At 40.4% G+C, this 23237-nt stretch overlaps 1 protein-coding gene across 1 annotated transcript; it reads right to left on the minus strand.

The window, feature by feature from the left end:
• Positions 1–3294: 3294 nt before the first annotated feature.
• Positions 3295–5183, minus strand: LOC145075201 (xanthotoxin 5-hydroxylase CYP82C4-like). Its single transcript, XM_079021534.1, has 2 exons — positions 4190–5183; positions 3295–4079 (listed from the first exon to the last, which is right to left on the minus strand). Exons 1-2 carry the CDS (start codon positions 5129–5131, stop codon positions 3453–3455), a joined length of 1569 nt encoding a protein of 522 aa, XP_078877660.1. The 5' UTR covers positions 5132–5183; the 3' UTR covers positions 3295–3452.
• Positions 5184–23237: the final 18054 nt, after the last annotated feature.

A 23237-nucleotide genomic window follows, 5' to 3' on the forward strand; every position in this document is an offset into this window, starting at 1 on the left:
ATCTTCTTACACTTTATTATATACTTATAAAGGAAGCATTTTTCCTTTCACCATATTCATTTGAAACTCTCATTCATTTTTCCTTTCATCACATTCATTTGAAACTCCTATGACTTTTCAATTTCTTTCTAATAATGATTATAACTTGGTTAATAAGGTTAAATAAATATAAAACCTAAAGTGTAATCATATATAAACTAAATTTCAATATTAAAAGAATATATTTGCTTCTACTTATAAAGTTATGTTTTTAACTTTTAACATATTATACTTAATTTATTAGGTCTAATATGTTGTTGTATGCATACCATTATTATTTTAAAGCTACAACTTTTGAACAATTTATATAAAATACTTAAATTGTAGGATCAAATTAAATATAAAATTTAGTTTAACTTAAACAACCTAAAGAATATTTTGCAAATAGTTAAAAGTGATAAATTATAGTGTCTTTCTAATAATGATTATAAGTTGGTTAATAAGGTTAAATAAGTATCAAACCTAAAGTTGTAACACCGTAAATTTTCAAATAATTTTTCTTTTTCAAAATCACATAATGTATCACATCACAAATCAAAATCCATAATCAATACTGTTTTTAAAACAAATCCCAAGATCTCTACACATAATAAACTCCATCGGTGTGTGTACGTGTCAAGCCGTCGCCTTCCCACGGTCCTCGCTGGTACCTGAGACATCAAACACAACAACTGTAAGCATAAATGCTTAGTGAGTTCCCCAAAATACCACATACCACAAATACGCCACTCGAGGCTAAATCCGACCCTCTGGTCTAGATGACTCGGCGGGACCCTCCAGTCCCGCAGCTCGTCGGACCCTCCGGTCCAGTCACAGCTCATTGGGCCCTCTGGCCCGGTCAGAATCGTTGGGCCCTCCGGCCCGGTCAAAATAACCATACAGCATACAAATAACACATAGCACAAAATCTCTAAGACAACACATAATCTCATAGCACATAAGACCCTCTGGTCAACTCGAAATACCACTCAAGGTAATGTATAGTGAGAAGACTCACCGAGTCACTCACCCGACTCGGTTACTCAACCCCTGGTTCGTAATCGTTGAACAACCCGCACCAACTCGCCGAGTCTTGGGAATGGACTCGGCGAGTGCATTCCATGCACAACCCCAAACGACCTTCTGAGGCCAGATCCGCTTCACTAACTCATAGATCCAGTCTCCTTAAGCTTATTGACCACGTAAAGTCCAAGTCTTGATGTTCATCAAGCATTGAATAGCTCACGAATGGTGTTTTAGCCTCAAATACATTGATCCCAAGCCAAAACCTCCATGGATGCATATAAAGCTTTGGTAAAGAGGTACTCTGGACCTCTATGGGTCCAGATCCAGGACCTTAACTCGCTAAGGGACCATGAGGACACTAGATCTAGCCACAAATGGGTTCAAAAGCCCTAAATCTACATGAACATCACAATAACAGAGAAGGATTCGAGATTGTACCTCAGTTGTGATGTTCTGGACCTCAAATCTTCAAGAGTCCACCCCTCTCTTGCTTCCTCTTGGCTAGATCTCCTCTTTCCTTGCTAGACAACAACTCCAAGATCAATAATGGCTCCTTCCCTCACTTGAATCACTCAATCGCTCTAGGGTTTCACTCTGGGGACTGATGAGTGCAAATGACGGCCATAAGGCCCTTTAAATATGCCTCAAACCCGAGAAATTAGGGTTTCATTAAACAGCGTGGACTCGTCGAGTCCGGACGCGAACCCGCGTCCAAATCCGCGATCATACTCGGCGAGTCTAGGCTCCAACTCACTGAGTCTCCTCACAAAACACCAAAATAAATAAATAAATAATACCTGAGAATCCGGGCTGTTACAAAAGTGTAATCATAAATAAACTAAATTTCAATATTAAAATAATATTTTTACTGCTACTTATAAAGTTATGTCAACATATTAAACTTAATTTATTAGATTTAATATATTGTTGTATGTAAACCGTTATCAGTTTAAAGCTACAACTTTTGAACAGTTTGGACAAAATACTTAAATTGTTAATTTAAAAATAACATTACAGGGTCAATTTCAATATAAATTTCAATTCCATTTAAAAAACCCAAATAATATTTTGTGAATAGTTAAAAGTGATAAATTGTAGTTCTAAAAGCAAAAACTAAATTGTAATATCAATTTAACTAAAATATTTTCTAAAGATATTTTTATATTGGTTAAAAAATTTCAAATAAGTAGCTTAAAATAACTTACAATAACAATAGTTAAAAATACCTCTATATGAATGATTATATTGTTACCATTAAAATTAAAAAAAAAAATTTGTTAGATGTTTTAAATAATTACAATGTTAAGTAAATAAATTTTAAAAAATTAATTAACAATAACAACAACTATACATAACATTAAAGCATATATTATATTTAATTTTATTTATGAGTAACCCGATGGTAGAGTTCATTCAAAAGATTGAGATTATGCAGTTTTAATAGATGTATATATTATCATATAATTCATAATAATCAATATATTATATCAACTTAGTATACAAATTATTATATCAAATTTAACAACAACATTATTGTTATATTTAAAGAATATATATTTGTAAAGATTCCAGCTATATAAATGCTTCTGCGCAACGCGCGGGCATTCGCCTAGTTATTTATATTTATCGTCCGTCCATATAAAACGTAGACATGTGTTATATTTAGTTACATATTTAATAAAATTGATAATATTTTAGTCCATTTGTTACCATTTAATGTGGATATATGAATAGTAGGAATAAAATTTTGGAGGATGTTTTATTTCTCATTTTCTTTTCTTCTTTTCAAAATGAGAAATTAAATATCTTTCTACTTTGTTTCTTATATATCTTTCTATCTATATCTATTTGAAATGATGACAAGTATATTAAAATATTATCAATCTTATAAATATGACATGTGTCATAGTTTCATTAGCTAGAAAGATAAGTTTTTTATCTTCAAAATATATCAACAACAAGGGAATTTTTCGTGTTAAGCCGCGACTTAGTAGACCACAATCTCTTATCTGCATTTGTAATCTTCAACTCTAAATATGTTTAATTGATTTGTTTACTATCTATAAAGATTTTATAGTCTTTTTTTTTCGGTTTTTCTTATTTTCATAGATTGTTTACTAAACACCTAACATTGATTGTTTACTCCACACCTAGCAGCAACTATCCTAAATTATATTTTATATGTGTCATCGATTCTCTTGTTTTCTGTCTTCGTTATACTTCGGTTCTAATATGAATTTTCATCAAGAATTATTTGAAGTAGAATATATCAAGGACCCAAATGATATATGTGAATTATAAACTTCCAAAGAAAGTGATGGAAATTTGTTAGTTTCACTTCATACATATCATTCTTTCAAACGACAAAAAGAAAAAACAAAACATAAAGCAAGATAATGCTTTTACAACTAAGCATAGAGCTCCGATGGAAGGCGTGGGGTCAAAAGCACCTCCAACGGCATCTTTTTAGGAATAGTCATTCCAGGGCTCTCAGCCATATCCACCGGAAGACCTCCTGGAAGATCCAAATGAAACGAATGAAGAAGACGAGCCAAAGTCAAATGAAGCACTTGAAGCCCAAACGTAGCCCCGGGACAAGAACGTCGACCCGACCCGAATGGCATGAGCACAAATTGTTGTCCTCTGAGGTCAACATGTTCATACTCAACACCCATAAACCTCTCGGGATTAAATTTAGATGGATCAGTCCAAATCGTATTATCCCTTTGAATCTTCCATACATTTACTATCAATCGAGTTCCAGCTTTCACATTATACCCAGAAACTATACAATCTTCTATCGCCTCCCTTGGTCCTAGCAGCGGACCCGCCGGATAAAGACGCAGAGTTTCTTTAATTACAGCTTGAAGAAATACGAGGTTTTTTATGTCGGATTCCTCGACTTGTCTGTCTTTACCTACTTCATCGTCTAACTCCTGTTGTAGTTTCTTTAGAGCATCAGGATGATTTAGCAACAATGAGATAGCCCACGTTAACGTCCCAGCTGTCGTGTCGCTACCTCCTAGAATCAATGCCTGTAGGATGCATGCATATATGCATATATGCCTCGAGTGTTATAATTAATAAACTAATTCTGAAATTGCATTTGTAAGTTACCATTATCATGTAAAATTATATAACTTACCAAGCATGTAGACTTGATGCTTGTATCTGAATCATGCTCGAAACCTGAGAGTTGACCTTCGTCTTCAAGTGACAACATCACGTCGATAAAATCTTTTACGTCGTCTTTATTTCTCTCTGCATCTGATTTCCTTCTTTGCCGATGTTCATCGAGCCACCCTCCAAGAACCAAATCCAGATCCTTTGCGGTTTTTTTCATCTCTTTCTCGTATCCATGTAAATCCAACCACCAAAAAAAGGGAATCGCGTCTGATACTACGAAAATGCCAATCAACCGGAAGAAATTGCTGATGGCTTTCTGACACCTGTCGGCCTCTTGGCCACCACCTCCAACACCAAAGTACCTCTTTCCGGCCACCATCATCACAACTATGTTTAACATCATGTATTCCAACCATTTATTCAGTTCGACAGCCACAGGCAGACGGCCATTTTCAGCCCATCTCCCGTACAGCTCTTTGATCCCAGAGTTGATCTCCGACGAACGGACATCTTTGAGCATCTCGAGGCGGCGGTTGGACAAGAGCTCAAGGGTGGCGATCTTTCGCATTTCGCGCCAAAAGGGAGTGTATGGGGCGAAGCCAAACACCGCATAATTATAGCCCATGTGCTTCACTGCGGCGGTTTTGGGCCGGGAAATTAGTGCTTTGTCGTTAATGGTGAAACATTCTTTAGCTACTTCCCAGCTGCTGACCACAAAAGCACGACGGGTTCCGAGCCGGATATTGAACGCTGGACCATATTTGTCTGCCATGGCTCCTAGTGTACGGTAGAGAAGCTGGTCACCGCCAAGTAGGTGGAGGTGTCCGATGATTGGCCATGCACCACCGAGTTCAGGAGCTTCCCCAACTATCGATTTGGACTTGATTCGACGGACAACTACAACGTAGAAGAGGAATACTAGAAAAATGAGTAACAAAATTAGTTCGACTGAATAATTCATTGTGCATGTATTTTTGTCGCATGCGGTGGAGAATATGTGGCATGGGAGAATACATGTATACATACAATATATATACGTGTGTGTTTGTGTTATGAATCATGCCTTGAATTAATGTCATGGAAGGTGAAGCTTTGTTTGGTTGGATTTTGGAGTTCTATACGAGGGACTTGGCAAATATTAAATACATACCTAATAGCAAACCGTAATTTGACTTTATTATTAAAATGTATAAATGTGACGTATGATTTATTCAACGGTTTGGATTTATCGAAAGTAATGTATGGTTTTTTAGTTTATCCCAATGGAAGTTATTGATCTGATAAGTTTGGTGGAAGACGTTCAAATATTTCTTTTCTTTCGAGAGAAAATATCAGATTGGATTTTATCCATGATTTGACGCATGTCAAAATATTATTTAATATGGACTGATTTTTTTAGATAAAACTTATATTGTTTGTGCCCACACCCATGTGTCTTATCTTTGGTGCTCTCATTTTTTACCATAGATTCATAATAATAATAATAATATAATAATAATAATATATTTTTATTATTATTCTTATTTGTTTTGGAATATGCAAGAATCTCGAGTATACAGTGGAAACGATCATGTGGTGCATTTAGTCGTGAAAAAATAAGCCGTTTTCCGGAAAAAAAAAATTTCAAAAACAAATAAGGATTTTGAAAATGGGTTTAGTTCGTCTTTCTTTAAGATTGCCACAGCACAGTTTTTTTCTTTCTCTTGTGCGACTGCCAAATATTGTTCCAAAGACGACTTCAAGTTGTCCATTTTGGTTATTAGTTTATCGATGTCACCTGAAGCATTTCTCGAACAACTTGTCGCCGTTTTTCCCTTCGCTTGGCTCGGTCTCTTTTCATAAGACGAGTGGCTCTTGGAGCCTCTAAAGGCTCCTCCTTATTGAGGTCAATCCTGACATGCGCATCAGACGATTAACTATGCGTCGTTTTAGATGTTTTGTTTTTTTAGAAGAACTACTTGTAAAGGTTTTAGAAGCATCGACCTCTTGCCATTTTTTGACAATTTCAAAATATTCCAAACATGTAGAAATTTGAAATCGGCTCATTTCTGATTCCGGTACACTTCAAGAGCTTTTTGCAAAATAGTTTTGTCGTTTGCGCCATTTTGTCATTGTCGTTTGACACTCGAAAACACCTCATTAAACTCTGTCACCACTTTGAAATTGGTTGTTTCCGACCACTGGATTTTCAGAAACATCCACCTGCCCAGGAGCTAACGCCTTTTCTTCGGCCGGTTTCCATTGTTTTGGAGTCATCCTTCCACTTATTTTGGGGTGGTGGATTCTCTTCCGGCTCCGATTTCGTTTCAGGGACGACTTCAGGTTCCCCTTTAGTTTGGAATTAGGTTTGGAAATTCATTAGGAAGGCGGAGAGATCTGATAATGGATTGAAGTCAGTTTTCATTTGAGATGAGAAGTTTATTTGTGGTTGGTTTTGAAATTTGAGTTGTCTTTGAAATTATGAATGATTTTGGAATTAAGGTTGGTTTTGGTATTGTGTTTGGTTTTGGTATTGAGGTTGATTTTGGGTTTGAAATGGGTAGTAAACACCACTAAAGTGTAAATTTGGTGGAGGATAAATTGACTGATCGTTTTGATTTTTGAACGAAGTTCGCTGAAGAAGGTGAAATGTTTAAGTTTTGGGTGTTTTTTTTTGGGTTTTTTTTTGAACTTTTGGGTTGGTAAGAAGAAGCCATTTTTTTTCAAAAAATTTGTATTGTTGAGTGAAAATATGAAGATGGTGAAGTGGAATAAAATATAAGAGGTAGTGGTATTTATATTGGATAAAAAGGGAGGATTTTTTAAAAAAAAAATTAAAATTAAAAATAGCCACAAGGACCCTCCAACGTTCACAAATATTTAACCCAATACACTCTCTCATCGGCAACTATTAGCCGAGTTGCCGAGTCGAGTTTGGCATGCCGAGGGCTCGACCCGGTGTTTGCCGAGCCAGCCGAGGTGCTTGCCAAAGCCACTTCCAGTAGCCTAATGAGGCACTACTCACACTGTAACACCCGGATCTCGGATGAGAAATTTAAGAGTTTTAATGCACTTTGGAGAACCTACTCGACAAGTTGGTTGGTCCCGACTCGTCGTGTATGAGCTGAGTTGGCCGCATAGAATATGAAGCCTACTCGTCGAGTCGAACGGTGGACTCGATGAGTTGAGTATGTGTAGTGAAACCCTAATTTCTCGGGGTTGTGTCCTATTTAAAGGACCTTAACCCCTCATTTCCACCTCACCAGCCTCCTTACTCCCCTGTATGAAACCCTAATCGTCCATATTGATCTAAGAGAGAAAGAGAGTTAATCCTTAAGCATGCTAGTATACTTTTGGAAGAGAAAAAAAGAGTATCAACGCTTGGAAACGAGAAGGGAATGTTGGATCTGGTGTCATTTCATCTATGGCTTCTGTTGAAGATAAAAAGTCCCCACCTTGCTCCTTATTGTGATTAGATCTTGTTTTATGGAGTTTTAGGGCTTTTTCCATCTTCCCTAGAGACTTTGAGTGTGTTGAGCTTACCAAGAGGTCGAGACTTCAGATCTGGACCTTGTGAGGTCTCTAGAGCCCAAAGGTCCCACCTTTATCCAACTAGAGTATAGCTTTTATTCTTAAGACCCTAAATGGAACTTGTATTGGCATTTTAAGCCCTAAGAGCCATGCATGGACGTAAAGCTTACAGCTTTACGTGGTATCTCAGCCTTAGGAGGCTAGAACTAGAGTTTGGGGTTGTAAATCTGCCTTAAAATGTCTGAATGGGAAAAAGGTCTGAAGGGACTCGACGAGTCGATGAGCTGACTCGACGAGTCGGTTAGGGTTTACCCGATGCTTTGGACGCGTGACTAACTCAACGAGTTGAGATGGTTTTACCTATCTCTGGATTCAGAGTGGACTCGACGAGTTGATGAGACAACTCGACGAGTAGGTGGGGTTCCCTGGCCTTTTGGACGTTGCATGGACCTGACTAGTTGGCTAGCAACTCGGCGAGTAGAACCGGGTTTTCACGATTTACTGAGTTCTGAGGGACTTGACGAGTTCATGAATTGTACTCAGTGAGTTAAGTCAACATGGACTGTTGACTCGAGTGTTGACTTTAGGGTTTGGTCAAGACAAGGATTATGGGGACCGTAGAGGGGTAAAATGGTCTTTTACCCATCCCAAGAGTTAAAGAGAGAAAATAGCATTGATTTATTTAGAGTTGTTATTGGAATGTTAATTAGAGATAATTATCATATGTGTTAGGCGGAGGCTAGATCGGTGATTCATGTACGAGGTTTATTTGCTTGCTTACGAGGTGAATCTTCTTACTATACTTACCTAAAGTGGTAATCTTTGTGTGACCGGAGGGTCTTATGTGCTTATATTGAGTATTGTGATATCCTGCATTATGTCTTTGTGATTTATGATGTGTATTATTCTGAGCTTACTGAGTTAGGAAAGGAGGGTCCACCCGAGTTGTGGGACCGAAGGGTCCCACTGAGACACATTGACCGGAGGGTCTTATTCGAGCATAGCTATGAGAGGCTAATGAGATATGTGTGGTATTTTAGGGAACTCACTAAGCTTCGTGTTTACCGTGTTATGTGTTATGTGTTTCAGGTACTTCTCAAGATTACGGGAAGGCGCCAGTTTGATTGTACACACGAGATGGAGTTTGTTTTGAGGATCTTGGATTGTGTTTAAACAATTTATGAACATGTGTTTTTGATAAATTGTCATTTTGGAGAGTTGTGAATCATGTTTATGAGAATTATATGATTTATAAAATGAAAATTTTGTTTGAAAATTTATGGTGTTACAAGTTGGTATCAAAGCCTTGGTTTGAGGGATTCAGATTTACTCTCGGGTATGTATGGACACAAACTGAGGATTTGAGAAAAAATTTCTAAAAGAAATGATTTTTCTAAAACAAGTAAGAGTTTAAAGAGAAAACGAGATGAAGCAGTGTATACAATCAGCCAGAGCCCGAGCGGTGATTTCCCAAAATACCATTATTTGTTTGCATGATAAGATATTTATGAGATATTAGAGCCGCATGCCAGAGGATAGGGTAGGTATTATAGAAATTAGGGATAGAGTTGCATGATTCATGATGCCTTAGCCTAGGGAATGCTATTGATGGATATTACCTACTATTTGCTCTATATGTGCTGAGTCAGTGGAACGTCCGTGTTTCGAGGCTAAGCATTGATGCGATGATGTAATAGTCTAAGTCAACCATTGTAACTCATTTTAAAGTAATAAAGATGAATTACCTGAATATTATTTGAATTATGTGATTTTTTGTGATTATTACTTGATTATAATAATATAATAATTAAAGGACAAAAATAAGCGTCAAAATTAAAGTGTGAGATAAACCCGATATCTTTACATAAAGTTATAGTGGTCGTGACAAGGATTCCAGACATATAAGGAGCGCCGAAATCCGAGTTACCACGAAGAAGTTATGACTCGTCGAAGTTTCGCGACGGAACCGGCGACGCCGGGAGGCGTAAAAAAAGTGAATTTGCGATAGAAGACTTTTTGGCCTTAGTAATCTAAACCAAAGTCGCAGAATATGTTAAACCAAGAACATCCATAAAAAGAACGCCCAAATCTGACTTCGTATGAAGAAGTTATGATTTTTCTAAGATTCGGCTTAGAAGTGCACGACCCGAAACTCGAATTTTAGTTCGAGCGGTTTTTGGCTTACGCAGCCTAAATGAGAGTTGAATATCTCATTAATAGGAATTCAACGATAAAAATACAGTCGAAAACGGAGTCCATATGTAGAAGTTATGAATTCTAGATGGTGGTTTAGCAGTGTAATCTTCGCATACTATTAAATTTAAAATCGGTCAAGAATTAGCCGATGGAGTCTAAAGGAAAGTTGTAGATCATGTCCCCAACTACACGTGGATATAAAGAACGTCAAAAAGGGAGCTCGTATGAGAAAGTTACGGGGTTTAGAAGTTGGCAGGGTGCTGCAGCGAAATGGGTGACGTGGCGCAATCTGATGACGAAACGTGGCACCAACTCGACGAGTTGGGGTCAGAAACTCGGCGAGTTGGAGCTTTTTCCAGCCTATAAATACCACCCGAGAGCTCCTTCGTTTCTCACACTTTTTACCATTTCTTTCCCTCTCTACTTACTCTCTAAACACCGAAAACACCCCCAAAAGCCTAGGCAACTTCCCTAGCACTTGAAGAAAGCCCCGGAGCGCTAGAAGGCTCTGAGAAAAAGAGTTTTTCGTTTTGAAACTCTGCCTGCGCAGACCCCGGTTTTCAAGCAAACTTCTTAGTTTCGTCAAAGAAGATTGTTTTTAGAAGCGAGGTGCGGTCCGAATCACTTCGTATCAGGTGAGTGTATAGTCACTTTCATCTTACACATAGATATGAAGTATTTTATATAAATTATGTGCTATGTGTATATATATGCTATATGTTTACGTGAGATGTTTGTTGGATGAAAGATCTATACTTCTTTCTTTCAGATCTGAAACTTTTTCCTTTAGATCTACACTTTCTCATCTCAGATCTAAACTGTATACTTTGAGATCTATGTTGGACGAAAGATTTGAACTTCTTTCTTTCAGATCTGAAACTTTTTCCTTCAGATATACACTTTCTCATCTCATATCTAAACTTTTTCTTCATATCTAAATTGTATACTTTGAGATCTATGTTGGATGAAAAGATATGAACTTCTTTCCTTCATATCTGAACTTTTTTCTTCAGATCTAGAGCGTATATGTATTTTATGCTTTGAAAGTTATGTTGGATGAAAGATGTAAACGTTATTTTTCAGATCTAGACTGTATAAATATGTTATGCTTTGAAAGTTATGCTGGATGAAAGATGTAAACATTGTTTTTCAGATCTGGACTGTGTATGTATTTTATATCTACAAATATGTTGGGTAGAACAATGGGTAGATGAAATAGATGATGTGTGTTAAAATGATGAGAGGCCTCGATGTTTATGATGTTTAAGATGATCTAGTCGTCTAGCGGAGTATAGATGACGACCACGAACTTTTCTAAGCAGTCCAGATGAATGCTAGCAGGCTCGCAACCTGTAAGTGTTTTTGAAGATGTACTCCATCCCCCCACCCATGGTTGCCTTACGGACACATATGGCTGAGGAATCCCCTTAGCAGTAGTGCCCATCCCGATGAAATTCCTTAGGATAGGTCTGTTATAATAGACGCTTTAGGGACGTAAAGTAAGGATAACGGGAACGGGTAATCGGGCTAGTGATTTGATGAAAATAAATAATGAACTTATTATTGTGGGTTGAAAACCCTATATGCTCACCAGGATCCCCAACCTGACCCACTCAGTTTCTTGTATTATAGGTAGTGGCAAAAGTATATTTGGATGATTTGACGAGAGATTACGGATTTGAGGCCAGATAGTGTCTTGTGGCCTAAGATGTTTATTTCTTTTTAGTTTATGCTTATGGTCTGTATCGATGATTGAAATCCTAAGTTTTTATAATGCAATGAAAATACAATTCTTTAAGAAATTCTTTGATAAAATTTATATCATATTTTGTTTTGGGAACAAATTCCGCAATACTTTTCTTAAGAAGTTACTCTGATTTTTATTAAAAAGCATAAACGAAATTGGTCTTTTCTAGCCATAAAAATGGGGATGTCACATTCAGAGTACCCAACAAGAATCTTTTAGTGGGAGCTTTGAGTAGAGGAGTAATCTAGGAGAGATACCTAGATGTGTATGTGAGGAATCTACTGAGAGAGTAGTTGGATACCCACGAGAGGTAGGGTTGCCTGAGTTCGGTAATACCTTTAGAGTTGCGGATAGAGCGAGTGGAGTTGTATGCTAGAGTTGTTTTATGTGTTGGTGGAGGTGATTCAATGCTCGAATGCTACTTGCTTTGTGCTTTGTGGAAATTTTGAAGATAGGAGACAGCTACTGAGTGAATATGACGATATTCAGGAGGTAGATAGCTGGCATCATGAGGAGTTCTTTAGCAGCTGATGGCAGAAAAAGTATGAGAACCTAGGAAGAGCCTAGGGAGTGACCTTAGTCAAATAAGTACGTTGATGAAGGAGAGTATTCGCTGTAGAGCGAACATGTGTAACGAGATTGGTAATCAAGAAGGTTGACCAGCTACCTAGGAAATCTGGGACGATCCGTGTGGAAAGTATGGGTAGATGTAGCAGGTAGTATGGGCCCGTACTACTGAAAGCAGAGGACCCATACTCGAAACAGGGAAAATTCCAGAGGTTCTAACTAGCAGATTGAGGAGAGATAACATGGTTCGGGTACCATGATTCGTAGCAGAGTGTGTTTCCATCTTTACAAGTTATCCGAAGATGGGTGTTCGTACTGAGAATGGATATGGTAAACTGTGGGGCTAGAGGTCCATGTCGATTGAACCTCGATAGAGTGTATCTTGCAAGGAAAATTGAGTTTAGATCTCGAAGAGTTTGACTGATGAGCGACCAGTTAGAGTCGAAGGATTTGAGGAAGAGTGGAGATGATATGATATTGCTGTCTCGGTTGAGCGATCGGCGGATGGTTAAGATGTTACTTCTTTGACAAGAATTACACTACTTCCGCTTCTCGTGTGGAGAGAAAGAGATGGATGAGGACAAGGAGATGTCTTAGTCAAGTAGGGCATACTTCTTAGCAGCAGTTTCAGGGAATCAAGAGGAGTATATCTGGGTGGTGGCCCTCTTTGCCTACGTTGTGTACCGACTATGAGAGTGAGGTCTCTTGTTTTTATGATCATCCACGCGATGGGATGTTGGTTGAGGGATCCGAGACGAAGTGTGTGATAGTGCATTATTTCTAGATTGAGAGTCGTGACTAATTCACGATAGCTGGGATATCTAGCAGTGTGTCGGTATGAGATTTCCGGATGACTAAACGTTGGGAGGATGGATTTCATCTGAGATTTGAGATAATTGGAATTACTTGGTCTCTATCAGGAAGATCATCGAGTGTTACGTTGTACGTTCCAAGAGTCAAGTGTGATGTACCTGGAGAGACAATTTGTGAAGTAGACTGTTGGTATGCCAATTGGTGATGGTTTGAACCATGAGTGTGGGAGAATTAGGTATTCTAATGAGAGGATCAGCGAACAGTTCAAGTACGGTTAGAGAATTGGTAATGGAGATCTGCGGTACGGACACATGAGACTTGGTTTATTGGGGATAAGTCAAGGTGCAGAGCGAGATGATGCATGTTGTAGTGGTTGAGTCCGAGGCGGTTGGATCGTTTAGGTCCAGTTTCGACTATTGAGAATTTCTTGTTCGATATATGGGTTGTTATAGGTACTCCGAGATGGGCAACAGTTGATTTGGCAACCAACTTTAGAGTCGGTATGAGTATTCTCGCATGGTTTTTGAGCAGTAGAGGATGGGGTTTCAGATTGTCGTCAACGTGTTCTTAGTCATTGACGATTCCTCTGTGTCTCAAATTGTGAGTTGTAGTATTTCGAGGTTACGAGTTGTGCGAGTGGAATATCAGTGGTTGAGGCAAGACATTATGATATTCTGAGAGGGTGTATTGTGGCGTCCGAGTATGATGTCGTGAGAAGAAGATCAGTGGTCGAGGCAAGACATTGTGAGATTTTGAGAGGGTGTACTACGGTATCCAAGTATAATGCCGTGAGTGGAAGATCAGTGGTTGAGGCAAGACATCGTGAGGTTCTTTGATGGTCTACCGTGGTATCCGAGTATGATGCCCTAAATTTTGAATTATTTTGAGACTTGAGTTGTGAGATGGCAAGTGGAGTACCAAGTGACTATTTTTTGTTCCAGTGGGATCCCTTCAGCTAATTGTCATCAAACGGTATTATCCAAAAATGTGAATTACAGCGAGAGAAAGTGTTTTGTTGCAATGATTGTCGTCAAAAGTAGTGATACTTAATTTGGGTTGGTATGTGTACCTATTTATGATTGGACTGTGGATCATGAGTTACGGAAATCAGTGGGATGATGACTCGAGGATGATATTTTGGGGTGATAAAAGAGCGAGTGGATCCGAGTGCGAGTAAGCACTTGTGACTGTCATGGAATAACCTTGGGGTGAGCCCACGGCGAGCGAGAGAGTGTTGTGGAACTGCGGGGAGCTCTAGCTTTCACGATTCAGTAAGAGTGTGTCATAAGCATACGGGGAGCTGTAGTGTTCACGAGTCAGAAAGAGAGAGTATCGTATGACTACGAGGAGCCATAGCAATGTCAGAGAGAGAGAAAGTATTGTATGACTGCAGGGAGACGTAGCATACATGAGTCAGAGAGGGGGTATCGGAAGACTGCAACGAGCTGTAGCATTCATGAGTCAGCAAGAGAGAGAGAGTATAGTAAGACTACGGGGAGCCGTAGCACATGTTAGTCAGTGAGAGAGTGTTGTATAACTTCGGGGAGCCGTAGCCTTTACTAGTAATGGTGTGACACATAAGGGCTCTCAGGTCTAGGTAGCTTTGCCAAATGAGTCTGTGGGAACCTGGTGGCCGAACCAGGGGCCAGACTGGGGTCTCAACAAGGGTCAGAAACCGTGGTGTTTTGAGTTAGAGAGGGGTTGTCGCAAATCGGGAGGATCGAGGTGTAACGCATGCGTAGGTTCGTGGGACATGGGTCACGAGATGAGTACTAGGTTGGGACGAGTGGTTCTAATTCTGTGTCGGACTAGACTCTTGTGAGCGAGTTTGGCTCTATCTGTGTGGAGGACGAGTAGGTTGGGATTTCGGAGTTTTCAGAAGGATTTCATTATGAGTGGTATGTGCTTCCCAAATGATGTTTTAGACTTGGGTGAATCGGTTCGTTGGTTTGAGGTGGACCACGATGCGCATGAAGTATTAAGTAGTAGACGATCGAGGTCGTATGTGGGGTGAGATTTCAAATCGGTTGTGGTATTCGCTTGAGGTATAGTGAACTTAATGATTTGATTCGTCATGACAAGTTGAGATAGCTCTGGTTAGAAGAAATTTTGCACGTTGTTTTGTTGAGGGTACAAGGGGTAGTCTTGGAGATTCAACTGTCGAGTCGGGAGCTGACCCGGCATTCCGTGTTGGACAGAGCATTTGAGAGTGATTTGGGGGTTTTATGAGTATAGATATCAAATGTAACACCCCGTTTATTTAATAAATAAATAAACAAATTAATGAATGAATAGTAGCCCTAAGATAAATAATTATATAACAAGGTATTGGTCTCGTGGGTTAATTGTTACAATTTTAAAAGTCAGGGGTTAAAAATCCTAGTTCGGGATTAAATTTGAAAGGATTTCGGAAGTCAGGGTGCATTTGGTAATTAATGGACTTAAATTGAAAATATTTGAAGGCTTAATGGGCTTATTGGTAATCTAGGGATTTATTATGAAAGGAATTTATGGGATCAAGGTTTGAAAGGTAAGTTTTGGATTCAGTTTGTAAAGATCTCTGAGGGCAGGGTCTGTTTGGTATGTTTTGAATTTAAGTTGAAGTAGTTTTGGGAAGGAGGGACCGAATATGTAAATTTAGGTTAATTTTTAAACAGGACGGGAGTTTAAGAACCGTCCATTCCTCCTATATATGGAAGCATCGTTCAAACCAAAACCCTAGGGTCGCCACTCTTCAGCCGCCACCATCGCTTCAGAGCACCTTGTCAGCCGGTTGCATCACCAAACCATACCTCCGCCGCTACAACGTCGTCGAGTGTTGCCATCACACGCTTGTTGTCGGAGACGTCGGGGGTAACCGGAGGACCACCTAGGAGAGAGGAATCGTTGTGTTCGTTGCTGATCGAGTCGCGAACTACCGAGAAGTCACTGGTAAGGTCATCTGCCGCTTCTTCTTCCCATTCCCTTCGTCCTTTTCGTATTTTGACGTCTTGCTTGGCGGCTGTGGGCATCGACGACCATTGAACCACCATTTATGCCGTTCCGACGACCACAACCTCCTAGTCGGTGGTTGGATGGGTTGATCTCGAGTCGTTTCATGTAGGTGTTGTTGCCACATGTTGTATGTGTAAGCTTAGACTTAGAAACCCAACGCCACCACCTCATGGTGGTGGCTACCACCGTGTTCTGCCGCCCATTTTCGCCACCAGCCACCGTAGGAGGTGGTTGTGTGTCTGTTTATTATTATTTGTGAAGTAGTATGTGTGATTTTTGGACAGGAACCACCACCATCACCATTAGAAATGGTGGCTACCACCATTGTGCCGCTGCTGTTGTTTTCGGACCTCCGCACGCCACCATAAGGTGGGTGATCGTGTGCATTCCCGAGCAGGAGACGTATTTTGTGGTGTGTGTTTTGTCTAGCCGGAAAACCAAGAAAGCCACCACCACACGAGCCACCGTCGGCCACCACTAGGGTGGCTATGTGTGTGTTTATGTTAGGTAGTGTGTGTGTTTATTTTGGATTAAATCTTTGTAATTTTAATTAGCAAAAAGAATAAGGAAAAACAACTCAAAACCACCACCGTAAGTTGGTGGCCGCCGCCGTGAGCCGCCATTGACCACCACTACCCGAGGTAGTAGTGGGTGGTGCCCCACTAGCAAAACCCTAATTGACCTAATAAAACCCTATTGGGCTTAAAGATTTGTTGTGGGCCTATTGGGACATGTTTGGGTGGGAAACCCTAATTGGGGTTTAGAAAAACCTAATTTTAGATATGTGGGCCTTGGACTTATTGGACCCACTTTTGGGCCATCGGGATTGGGCTATGTGTTAAGCCCAACTACTCCATATCATTTATCTAGTAGATTAAAGGACTTAATGGATTAAGTCCTTAATGGGTTAAGTGAGAAACACTTAACCCTAATTGTCATTTTATGTGAAACTCTAATTTCACTTGGGCCTTAGGTTGGGCCTTTCTATTGGGCTTTGATGATTAGGATGATAATGGACCATCCAAGAACAAGCAATTGGGCTAGAATAATTTAATCGGCCTAGGGTAAGGCCCATGTAAGGGGTTTGGGACCAATTTGGAAAATTAGGCCATAGATGGGCCTTTATGATTATGAGATATTGGGCCATTAGAAATACCAAATGTTGGACTGGACTTTTTGGTTGGGCCTCAGAATGAGACCATGGGAAGGTTTGGGCCCAATTTGGAAAATTGGGCCATATGTTGGGCTTTGAGCCATATTTGGACTTTTGGGCATTTGGTTTGGGCCTTGGGCTTGAATCAAGCTAAGAAACGGATAAGCGGTCTTTTACCCCAAGCATGGACTTGGGTATATATGATGGAACGCAATTATTAATTAGGTGATATTTTGATGTTGACACACTCGGGAATCTGTCATCCAGCAGCTAGGGTTTTGTCAACAGGACTTCAGCAGTGTGAGGTGAGTTTTACTCTAGTAGGAATGGGTGTAAGGCACCAATGTCGGCCCGTTTATGTAGTTGCAGTATGTCGGGGTAAGCCCGATGCAATTTATATGTTTCCGGCCTTCAGTCCGATGTCAGGGCGGTCCCGAGAAGTAGTTATGTATGCTTGATGTCTTTGTGATTCATGCATGTTTATGTTATGTGCTATATGTTCCGGGCTTTGGTCCGATGTCGGGCAAGCCCGATGCAATATATGTGATTATGTTATATGTTTATGTTTATGTTATGTTTAGTTTATACCGGACTTCGGTCCCGATGCCGGGCGGGGCCCGATGCAGTGGGCGGGGCCCGGTGCAGTGGGCTTGGACCAAGTTATGTCGAACTTCGGTCCGATGCCGGGCGGGGCCTGATGCAGTCGGCAAGGCCCGATATTTATTATATGTGTTATTGTATGGTATGTGGTAGTTTGGGGGAGCGCACTAAGCTTCATGCTTACAATTTTCAGTTTTGGTTTCACCTCTTAAGTTTTCAAAAGCGGAGCTCGGGAAGATTGCAGTGCACACACCATTTGTTCAGCCTGGGATGTTTATACTCTGATATGTTTAATAGATGTTATGTTATTTTTGAGATGCACGACTTATAACTTTTATATGTCAAGAGATAATTATGGTTAAGTTACTGATTTAAAATAAAATTTTCAGACTGTAGTTTTAGGATGTTTCATCAGAGGATAGTTTCGAGCGGGCAAGATCATTTTATTGTGTTTGAGGACAAAGTATTGAGGCTCATTTTTTAAGATGGGTTCTAATATCAGTACAGGTGGTGGGTCCCTGGAGAGATGTGACCCTTTCGTTCCTTTTGAACTACGATCTGGATCGATTGGTATATCTGACATGGGTGATTAGTAGCCAATTATTGGTTAACGACTATTTTCTATCAGTCGCAACAAGAAAATCCGAGTCGGCAGTGTGTTATCAGGATCTGTTAGTCGATGGGCGAGTAACAGGTTGATATCTTGCATGGGCGGTCTAGCAGAGAGACAAACCACTAGATTTTCCAGATTCTGGAGAGTCAGAACTGGTACCGCAGAGGCATAGGGGTCCATCCTACTTCGGGATTGGGACTTCCTGATTAGGTTCGGGGGTCTTGGAAGGGAGATTCTTGTATGATATGAGATTTTTGGTGGTGCTTCTCGGGGTATTGGGTTTGATCTATGTGTTGTCAAGGAGCAATTTTGAGGGCGAAACCTAATTCAAGTGGGGGAGAATTGTAACACCCCGCATCCTGGATGAGAAATTTAAGAGTTTTAATGCTGTTTGGAGAACGTACTCGACGATTTGGTTGGTCCCGACTCGTCGTGTAGGAGTCGAGTTGGCTGCGTAGAATATGAAGCATACTAGTCGAGTCAAAGGGTCGACACGACGAGTTGAGTCTGTGTAGTGAAACCCTAATTTCTCGGGGTTGTGTTCTATTTAAAGGACCTTAAGCCCTCATTTCTGCCTCACCAGCCTCCTTATTCCCCTGCGTGAAACCCTGATCGTCCATATTGATCTAATAGAGAAAGAGAGCTAATCCTTGAGCCTGCTAGTGTACTTTTGGAAGAAAATAGAAGAGTATCAAGGCTCGGAAACAAGAAGGGACTGTTGGATCTGGTTTCATTTCATCTATGGATTCTGTTGAAGGTAAAAAAAATCCCCACCTTGCTCTTTATTGTGATTAGATTTCGTTTTATGGAGTTTTAGGGCTTTTTCCATCTTCCCTTGAGACTTTCAGTGTATTGAGCTTACCAAGAGTTGAGACTTCAGATTTGGACCTTGTGAGGTGCCTAGAGTCCAAAGGTCCCAGCTTTATCTAGCTAGAGAAGAGCTTTTATGCTTAAGAACCTAAATGGAACTTGTTTTGGCATTTCAAGCCCTAAGTGTCATGTATGGACGTAAAACTTGCAGCCTTACGTGGTATATCAGCCTTGGGAGGATAAATCCATAGTCTAGGGTTGTAAGTCTGTCTTAAAACATCTGAATGGGAAAAGGGTATGAAGAGACTCGACGAGTCGTTGAGCTGACTCGACGAGTTGGTTAGGGTTTACCCGATGGTTTTGACGCGTGACAGGCTCTCCGAGTTGATGAGACCACTCGACGAGCTGAGAGGGTTCACTCGTCTTTGGATTCTGACTGGACTCGATGAGTTGATGAGACAACTCGACAAGTAGGTGGGATTCGTTGGGCTTCTAGACGCTACATGGACTCGACGAGTTGGCAAGAAACTCGGCGAGTAGAACCGGGTTTTCGCGATTTACTGAGTTCTGAGGGACTCGATGAGTTCATGAATTGTACTAGGCAATTTTAGTCAACATGGACTGTTGACTCGAGTGTTGACTTTAGGGTTTGGTCAAGACAGGGATTTTGGGGACCATGGAGGGGTAAATTGGTCTTTTACCCATCCCAAGCATTAAAGATAGAAAATATCAATTTCTTATTTAGAGTTGTTATTGGAGTGTTAATTAGAGATAATTATCATATGTGTTAGGCGGAGGTAGGGGTGTAAGTGAGCCGAGCTACTCGCGAGCTACTCGGGATCGACTCGTTAAAAGATCAACTCGAGATCGAATTAAACGAGCCCGAGCCGAGCTCGAGCCCAAATATGAGGCTCGTTTATTAAACGAGCTCGAGCCGAGCTTCAGCTAGTGGGCTCGTGAGCCTAAATGAGCCTAAACGAGCCTATATATATATACATATATATATATATATGTGTGTGTGTGTGTGTGAGAGAGAGAGAGAGTGTGTATATATAGGCTCGTTTAAGCTCGTTTAGGCTCGCGAGCTCACTAAATTGTTCACAAGCCGAGCTCGAGCTTCATTTTAAGGCTCGAATCGAGCTCGAGCTTCTTCAAATTAAACGAGCCGAGCTCGAGCTTGGTTAGGCTCGGGCTCGGCTCGGCTCGTTTACACCCCTAGGCGGAGGCTAGATTTGTGATTTGTGTATGAGGTTTATTTGCTTGCTTACGAGGTGAGTCTTCTCACTATACTTACCTAGAGTGGTAACCTTTGTGTGACCGGAGGGTCTTATGTGCTTATATTGAGTATTGTGATATCTTGCATTATGTCTTTGTGATTTATGTTGTGTATTATTCTGGGCTTACTAAGTTAGGACCGGAGGGTCCACTCGAGTTGTGGGACTGGAGGATCCTATTGAGAAACATTGACCGGAGGGTCTTATTCGAGCATAACCATGAGAGTCTAATTAGATATGTGTGGTATTTTGGGGAACTCACTAAGCTTCGTGCTTACCGTGTTATGTGTTATGTGTTTCAGGTACTTCTCAGGATCACGGGAAGACGCCGGTTTGAATGTACACATGAGATGGAGTTTGTTTTGAGGATCCTGGATCGTGTTTAAACAATTTATGAACATGTATTTTTGATAAATTGTCATTTTGGAGAGTTATGAATCATGTTTATGAGAATTATATGATTTATAAAATGAAAATTTTGTTTGAAAATCTACAGTGTTGCAAGTTGGTAACAAAGCCTTGGTTTGAGGGATTCAGATGTACTCTCGGGTATGTCTGGACTCAAACTGAGGATTTGAGAAAAAATTTCTAAAATAAATGAATTTTCTAAAACAAGTAAGAGTTTAAAGAGAAAACAAGACGGAGCGGTGTGTACAATCAGCCAAAGCCCGAGCGGTGATTTCCCAAAATACCGTTATTTGTTTGCATTATGAGATATTTATGAGATATTAGAGTTGCATGGTAGAGGATATGATAGGTATTTCTGAAATTAGGGCTAAAGTAGCCTGATTCATGATTCCTTTGCCTAGGGAAATCTATTGATTGATATTACCTGCTATTTCCTCTGTATGTGCTGAGTAAGAGTACCTAGCAAGAATCTTTTAGAGGGAGCTTTAAGTAGAGGAGTAACCTAGGAGAGATACCTAGATGTGCATGTGAGGAATCTACTGAGAGAGTAGTTGGATACCCACAAGAGGTAGGGTAGCTTGAGTTCGGTAATACCTTTAGAGTTGCGGATAGAGCGAGTGAAGTTGTATGCTAGAGTGGTTTTATGTGTTGGCGGAGGTGATTCGATGCCCGAATGTGGCTTGCTTTGTGCTTTGTGGAACTCTTGATGATGGGAGACAGCTACTAAGTGAATATGATGATATTCAGGAGGTAGATGGCTGGCATCATGAGGAGTTCTTCAGCAGCTGATGGCAAAAAAGTGTGAGAACCTAGGAAGAGCCTAGGGAGTGACCTTAGTCACATGAGTACACTGATGAAGGAGAGTATTTGTTGGAGAGCGAACATGTGTAACATGATTGGTGATTGAGAAGGTTGAGCAGCTACTTAGGAAATCTAGGACGATCCGTGTGGAAAGTTTGGGTAGATGTGGCAGGTAGTATGGGCCCGTACTACTGAAAGCAGAGGACCCATACTCGAAACGGGGAAAATTCCAAAGGTTCTGACTAGAAGATTGAGGAGAGATAACATGGTTCGGGTACCATGATTCGTAACAGAGTGTGTTTCTATCTTTACCAGTTATCGGCAATGGGTGTTCGGACTTAGAATGGATATGGTAAATTGTGGGGCTAGAGGGCCAAGTCGGTTGAACCTCGATAGAGTGTATCTTGCGAGGAAAATTGAGTTTAGATACCGAAGAGTTTGACTGGTGAACGGCCAGTTGGTGTCGTAATATTTGAGGAAGAGTGGAGATGATATAATATTACGGTCTGGGTTGAGCGATTGACCGATGGTTAAGATGTCACTTCTGTGACGAGAATTACACTACTTTCGCTTCTCGTGTGGAGCCAAAGAGATAAAGAGCTTCCGGTATCATAGTTTGAGGTAAACCCCGTGGGGTAGTATATAGTTGCGATATTTTCACCAGAGTAATTATGGTATGTTTGCTGCGAGGTATTTCTTATAGCGCGAGAGAGTCATCAGTGGGGACTGTGATGGATGAGGACAAGGAGATGTCTTAGTCGAGTAGGACATACTTCTTAGCAGAAGTTCCAGGGAATCAAGAGGAGTATATAGGGGCGGCGGCCCTCGTTGCCTACGTTGTGTACCGACTGTGAGAGTGAGGTCTCTTGTTTCTATAATGATCTACGCGATGAGATGTTGGTTGAGGGATCCAAGATGAAGTGTGTGATAGTGCATTATTTCCAAATTGAGGGTCGTGACTAATTCAGGATAGCTAGGATATCCGGTAGTGTGTCGGTATGAGATTTCGGGTTGACTAGAGGCAATCATGTTGGGAGGATTCTGAGGATTTCATCTGAGATTCGGGACAATTAGAATTGATTGGTCTCTATCGAGAAGAACATCGAGTGTTACGTTGTACGTTCCAAGAGTCAGGTGTGATGTACCTGGTGAGACAATCTGTAGAGTAGACTGTTGGTATGCCAATTGGTGATGGTTCGAACCCTGAGTGAGGGAGAACTGGGTATTCTAATGAGAGGATCAGCGATCGATTCAAGTGTAGTTAGAGAACTGGTAACGGAGATCTGCGGTACAGACACATTATACTTGGGTTATTGGGGATGAGGCAAGATGCAGAGCGAGATGATGCACGTTGTAGTGGTTGAGTCCGAGGCGGTTGGCTCGTTTGGGTCCAGTTTCGACTATCAGGAAGTCAAAACATGCAAATTGAAACACAAGAATAATACTAATCCTATATGGCCCCAACCACTTTTAAGAGTAAATAAAACACCTTTTATTTAAACACCATATTTATTACTCATTATTCATAGGATAATGTTTCGAATAATCAACTTTATACTTGAATCAAAACAATAGTCATGC

Source organism: Lactuca serriola, chromosome 1 (genome assembly GCF_051521515.1).
Source record: "Lactuca serriola cultivar US96UC23 chromosome 1, Lser_US96UC23_V15, whole genome shotgun sequence".
NCBI classification, from domain to species: domain Eukaryota; kingdom Viridiplantae; phylum Streptophyta; class Magnoliopsida; order Asterales; family Asteraceae; genus Lactuca; species Lactuca serriola.

Excerpts from the sequence above, each read along its gene's own strand:
- LOC145075201 (XM_079021534.1), bottom strand. The coding sequence starts at position 5,131 with ATGAATTATTCAGTCGAACTAATTTTGTTACTCATTTTTCTAGTATTC. Across the intron at positions 4,080-4,189 it reads GCATCAAGTCTACATGCTTG|GCATTGATTCTAGGAGGTAG; the intron begins GTAAGTTATATA and ends TGCATCCTACAG.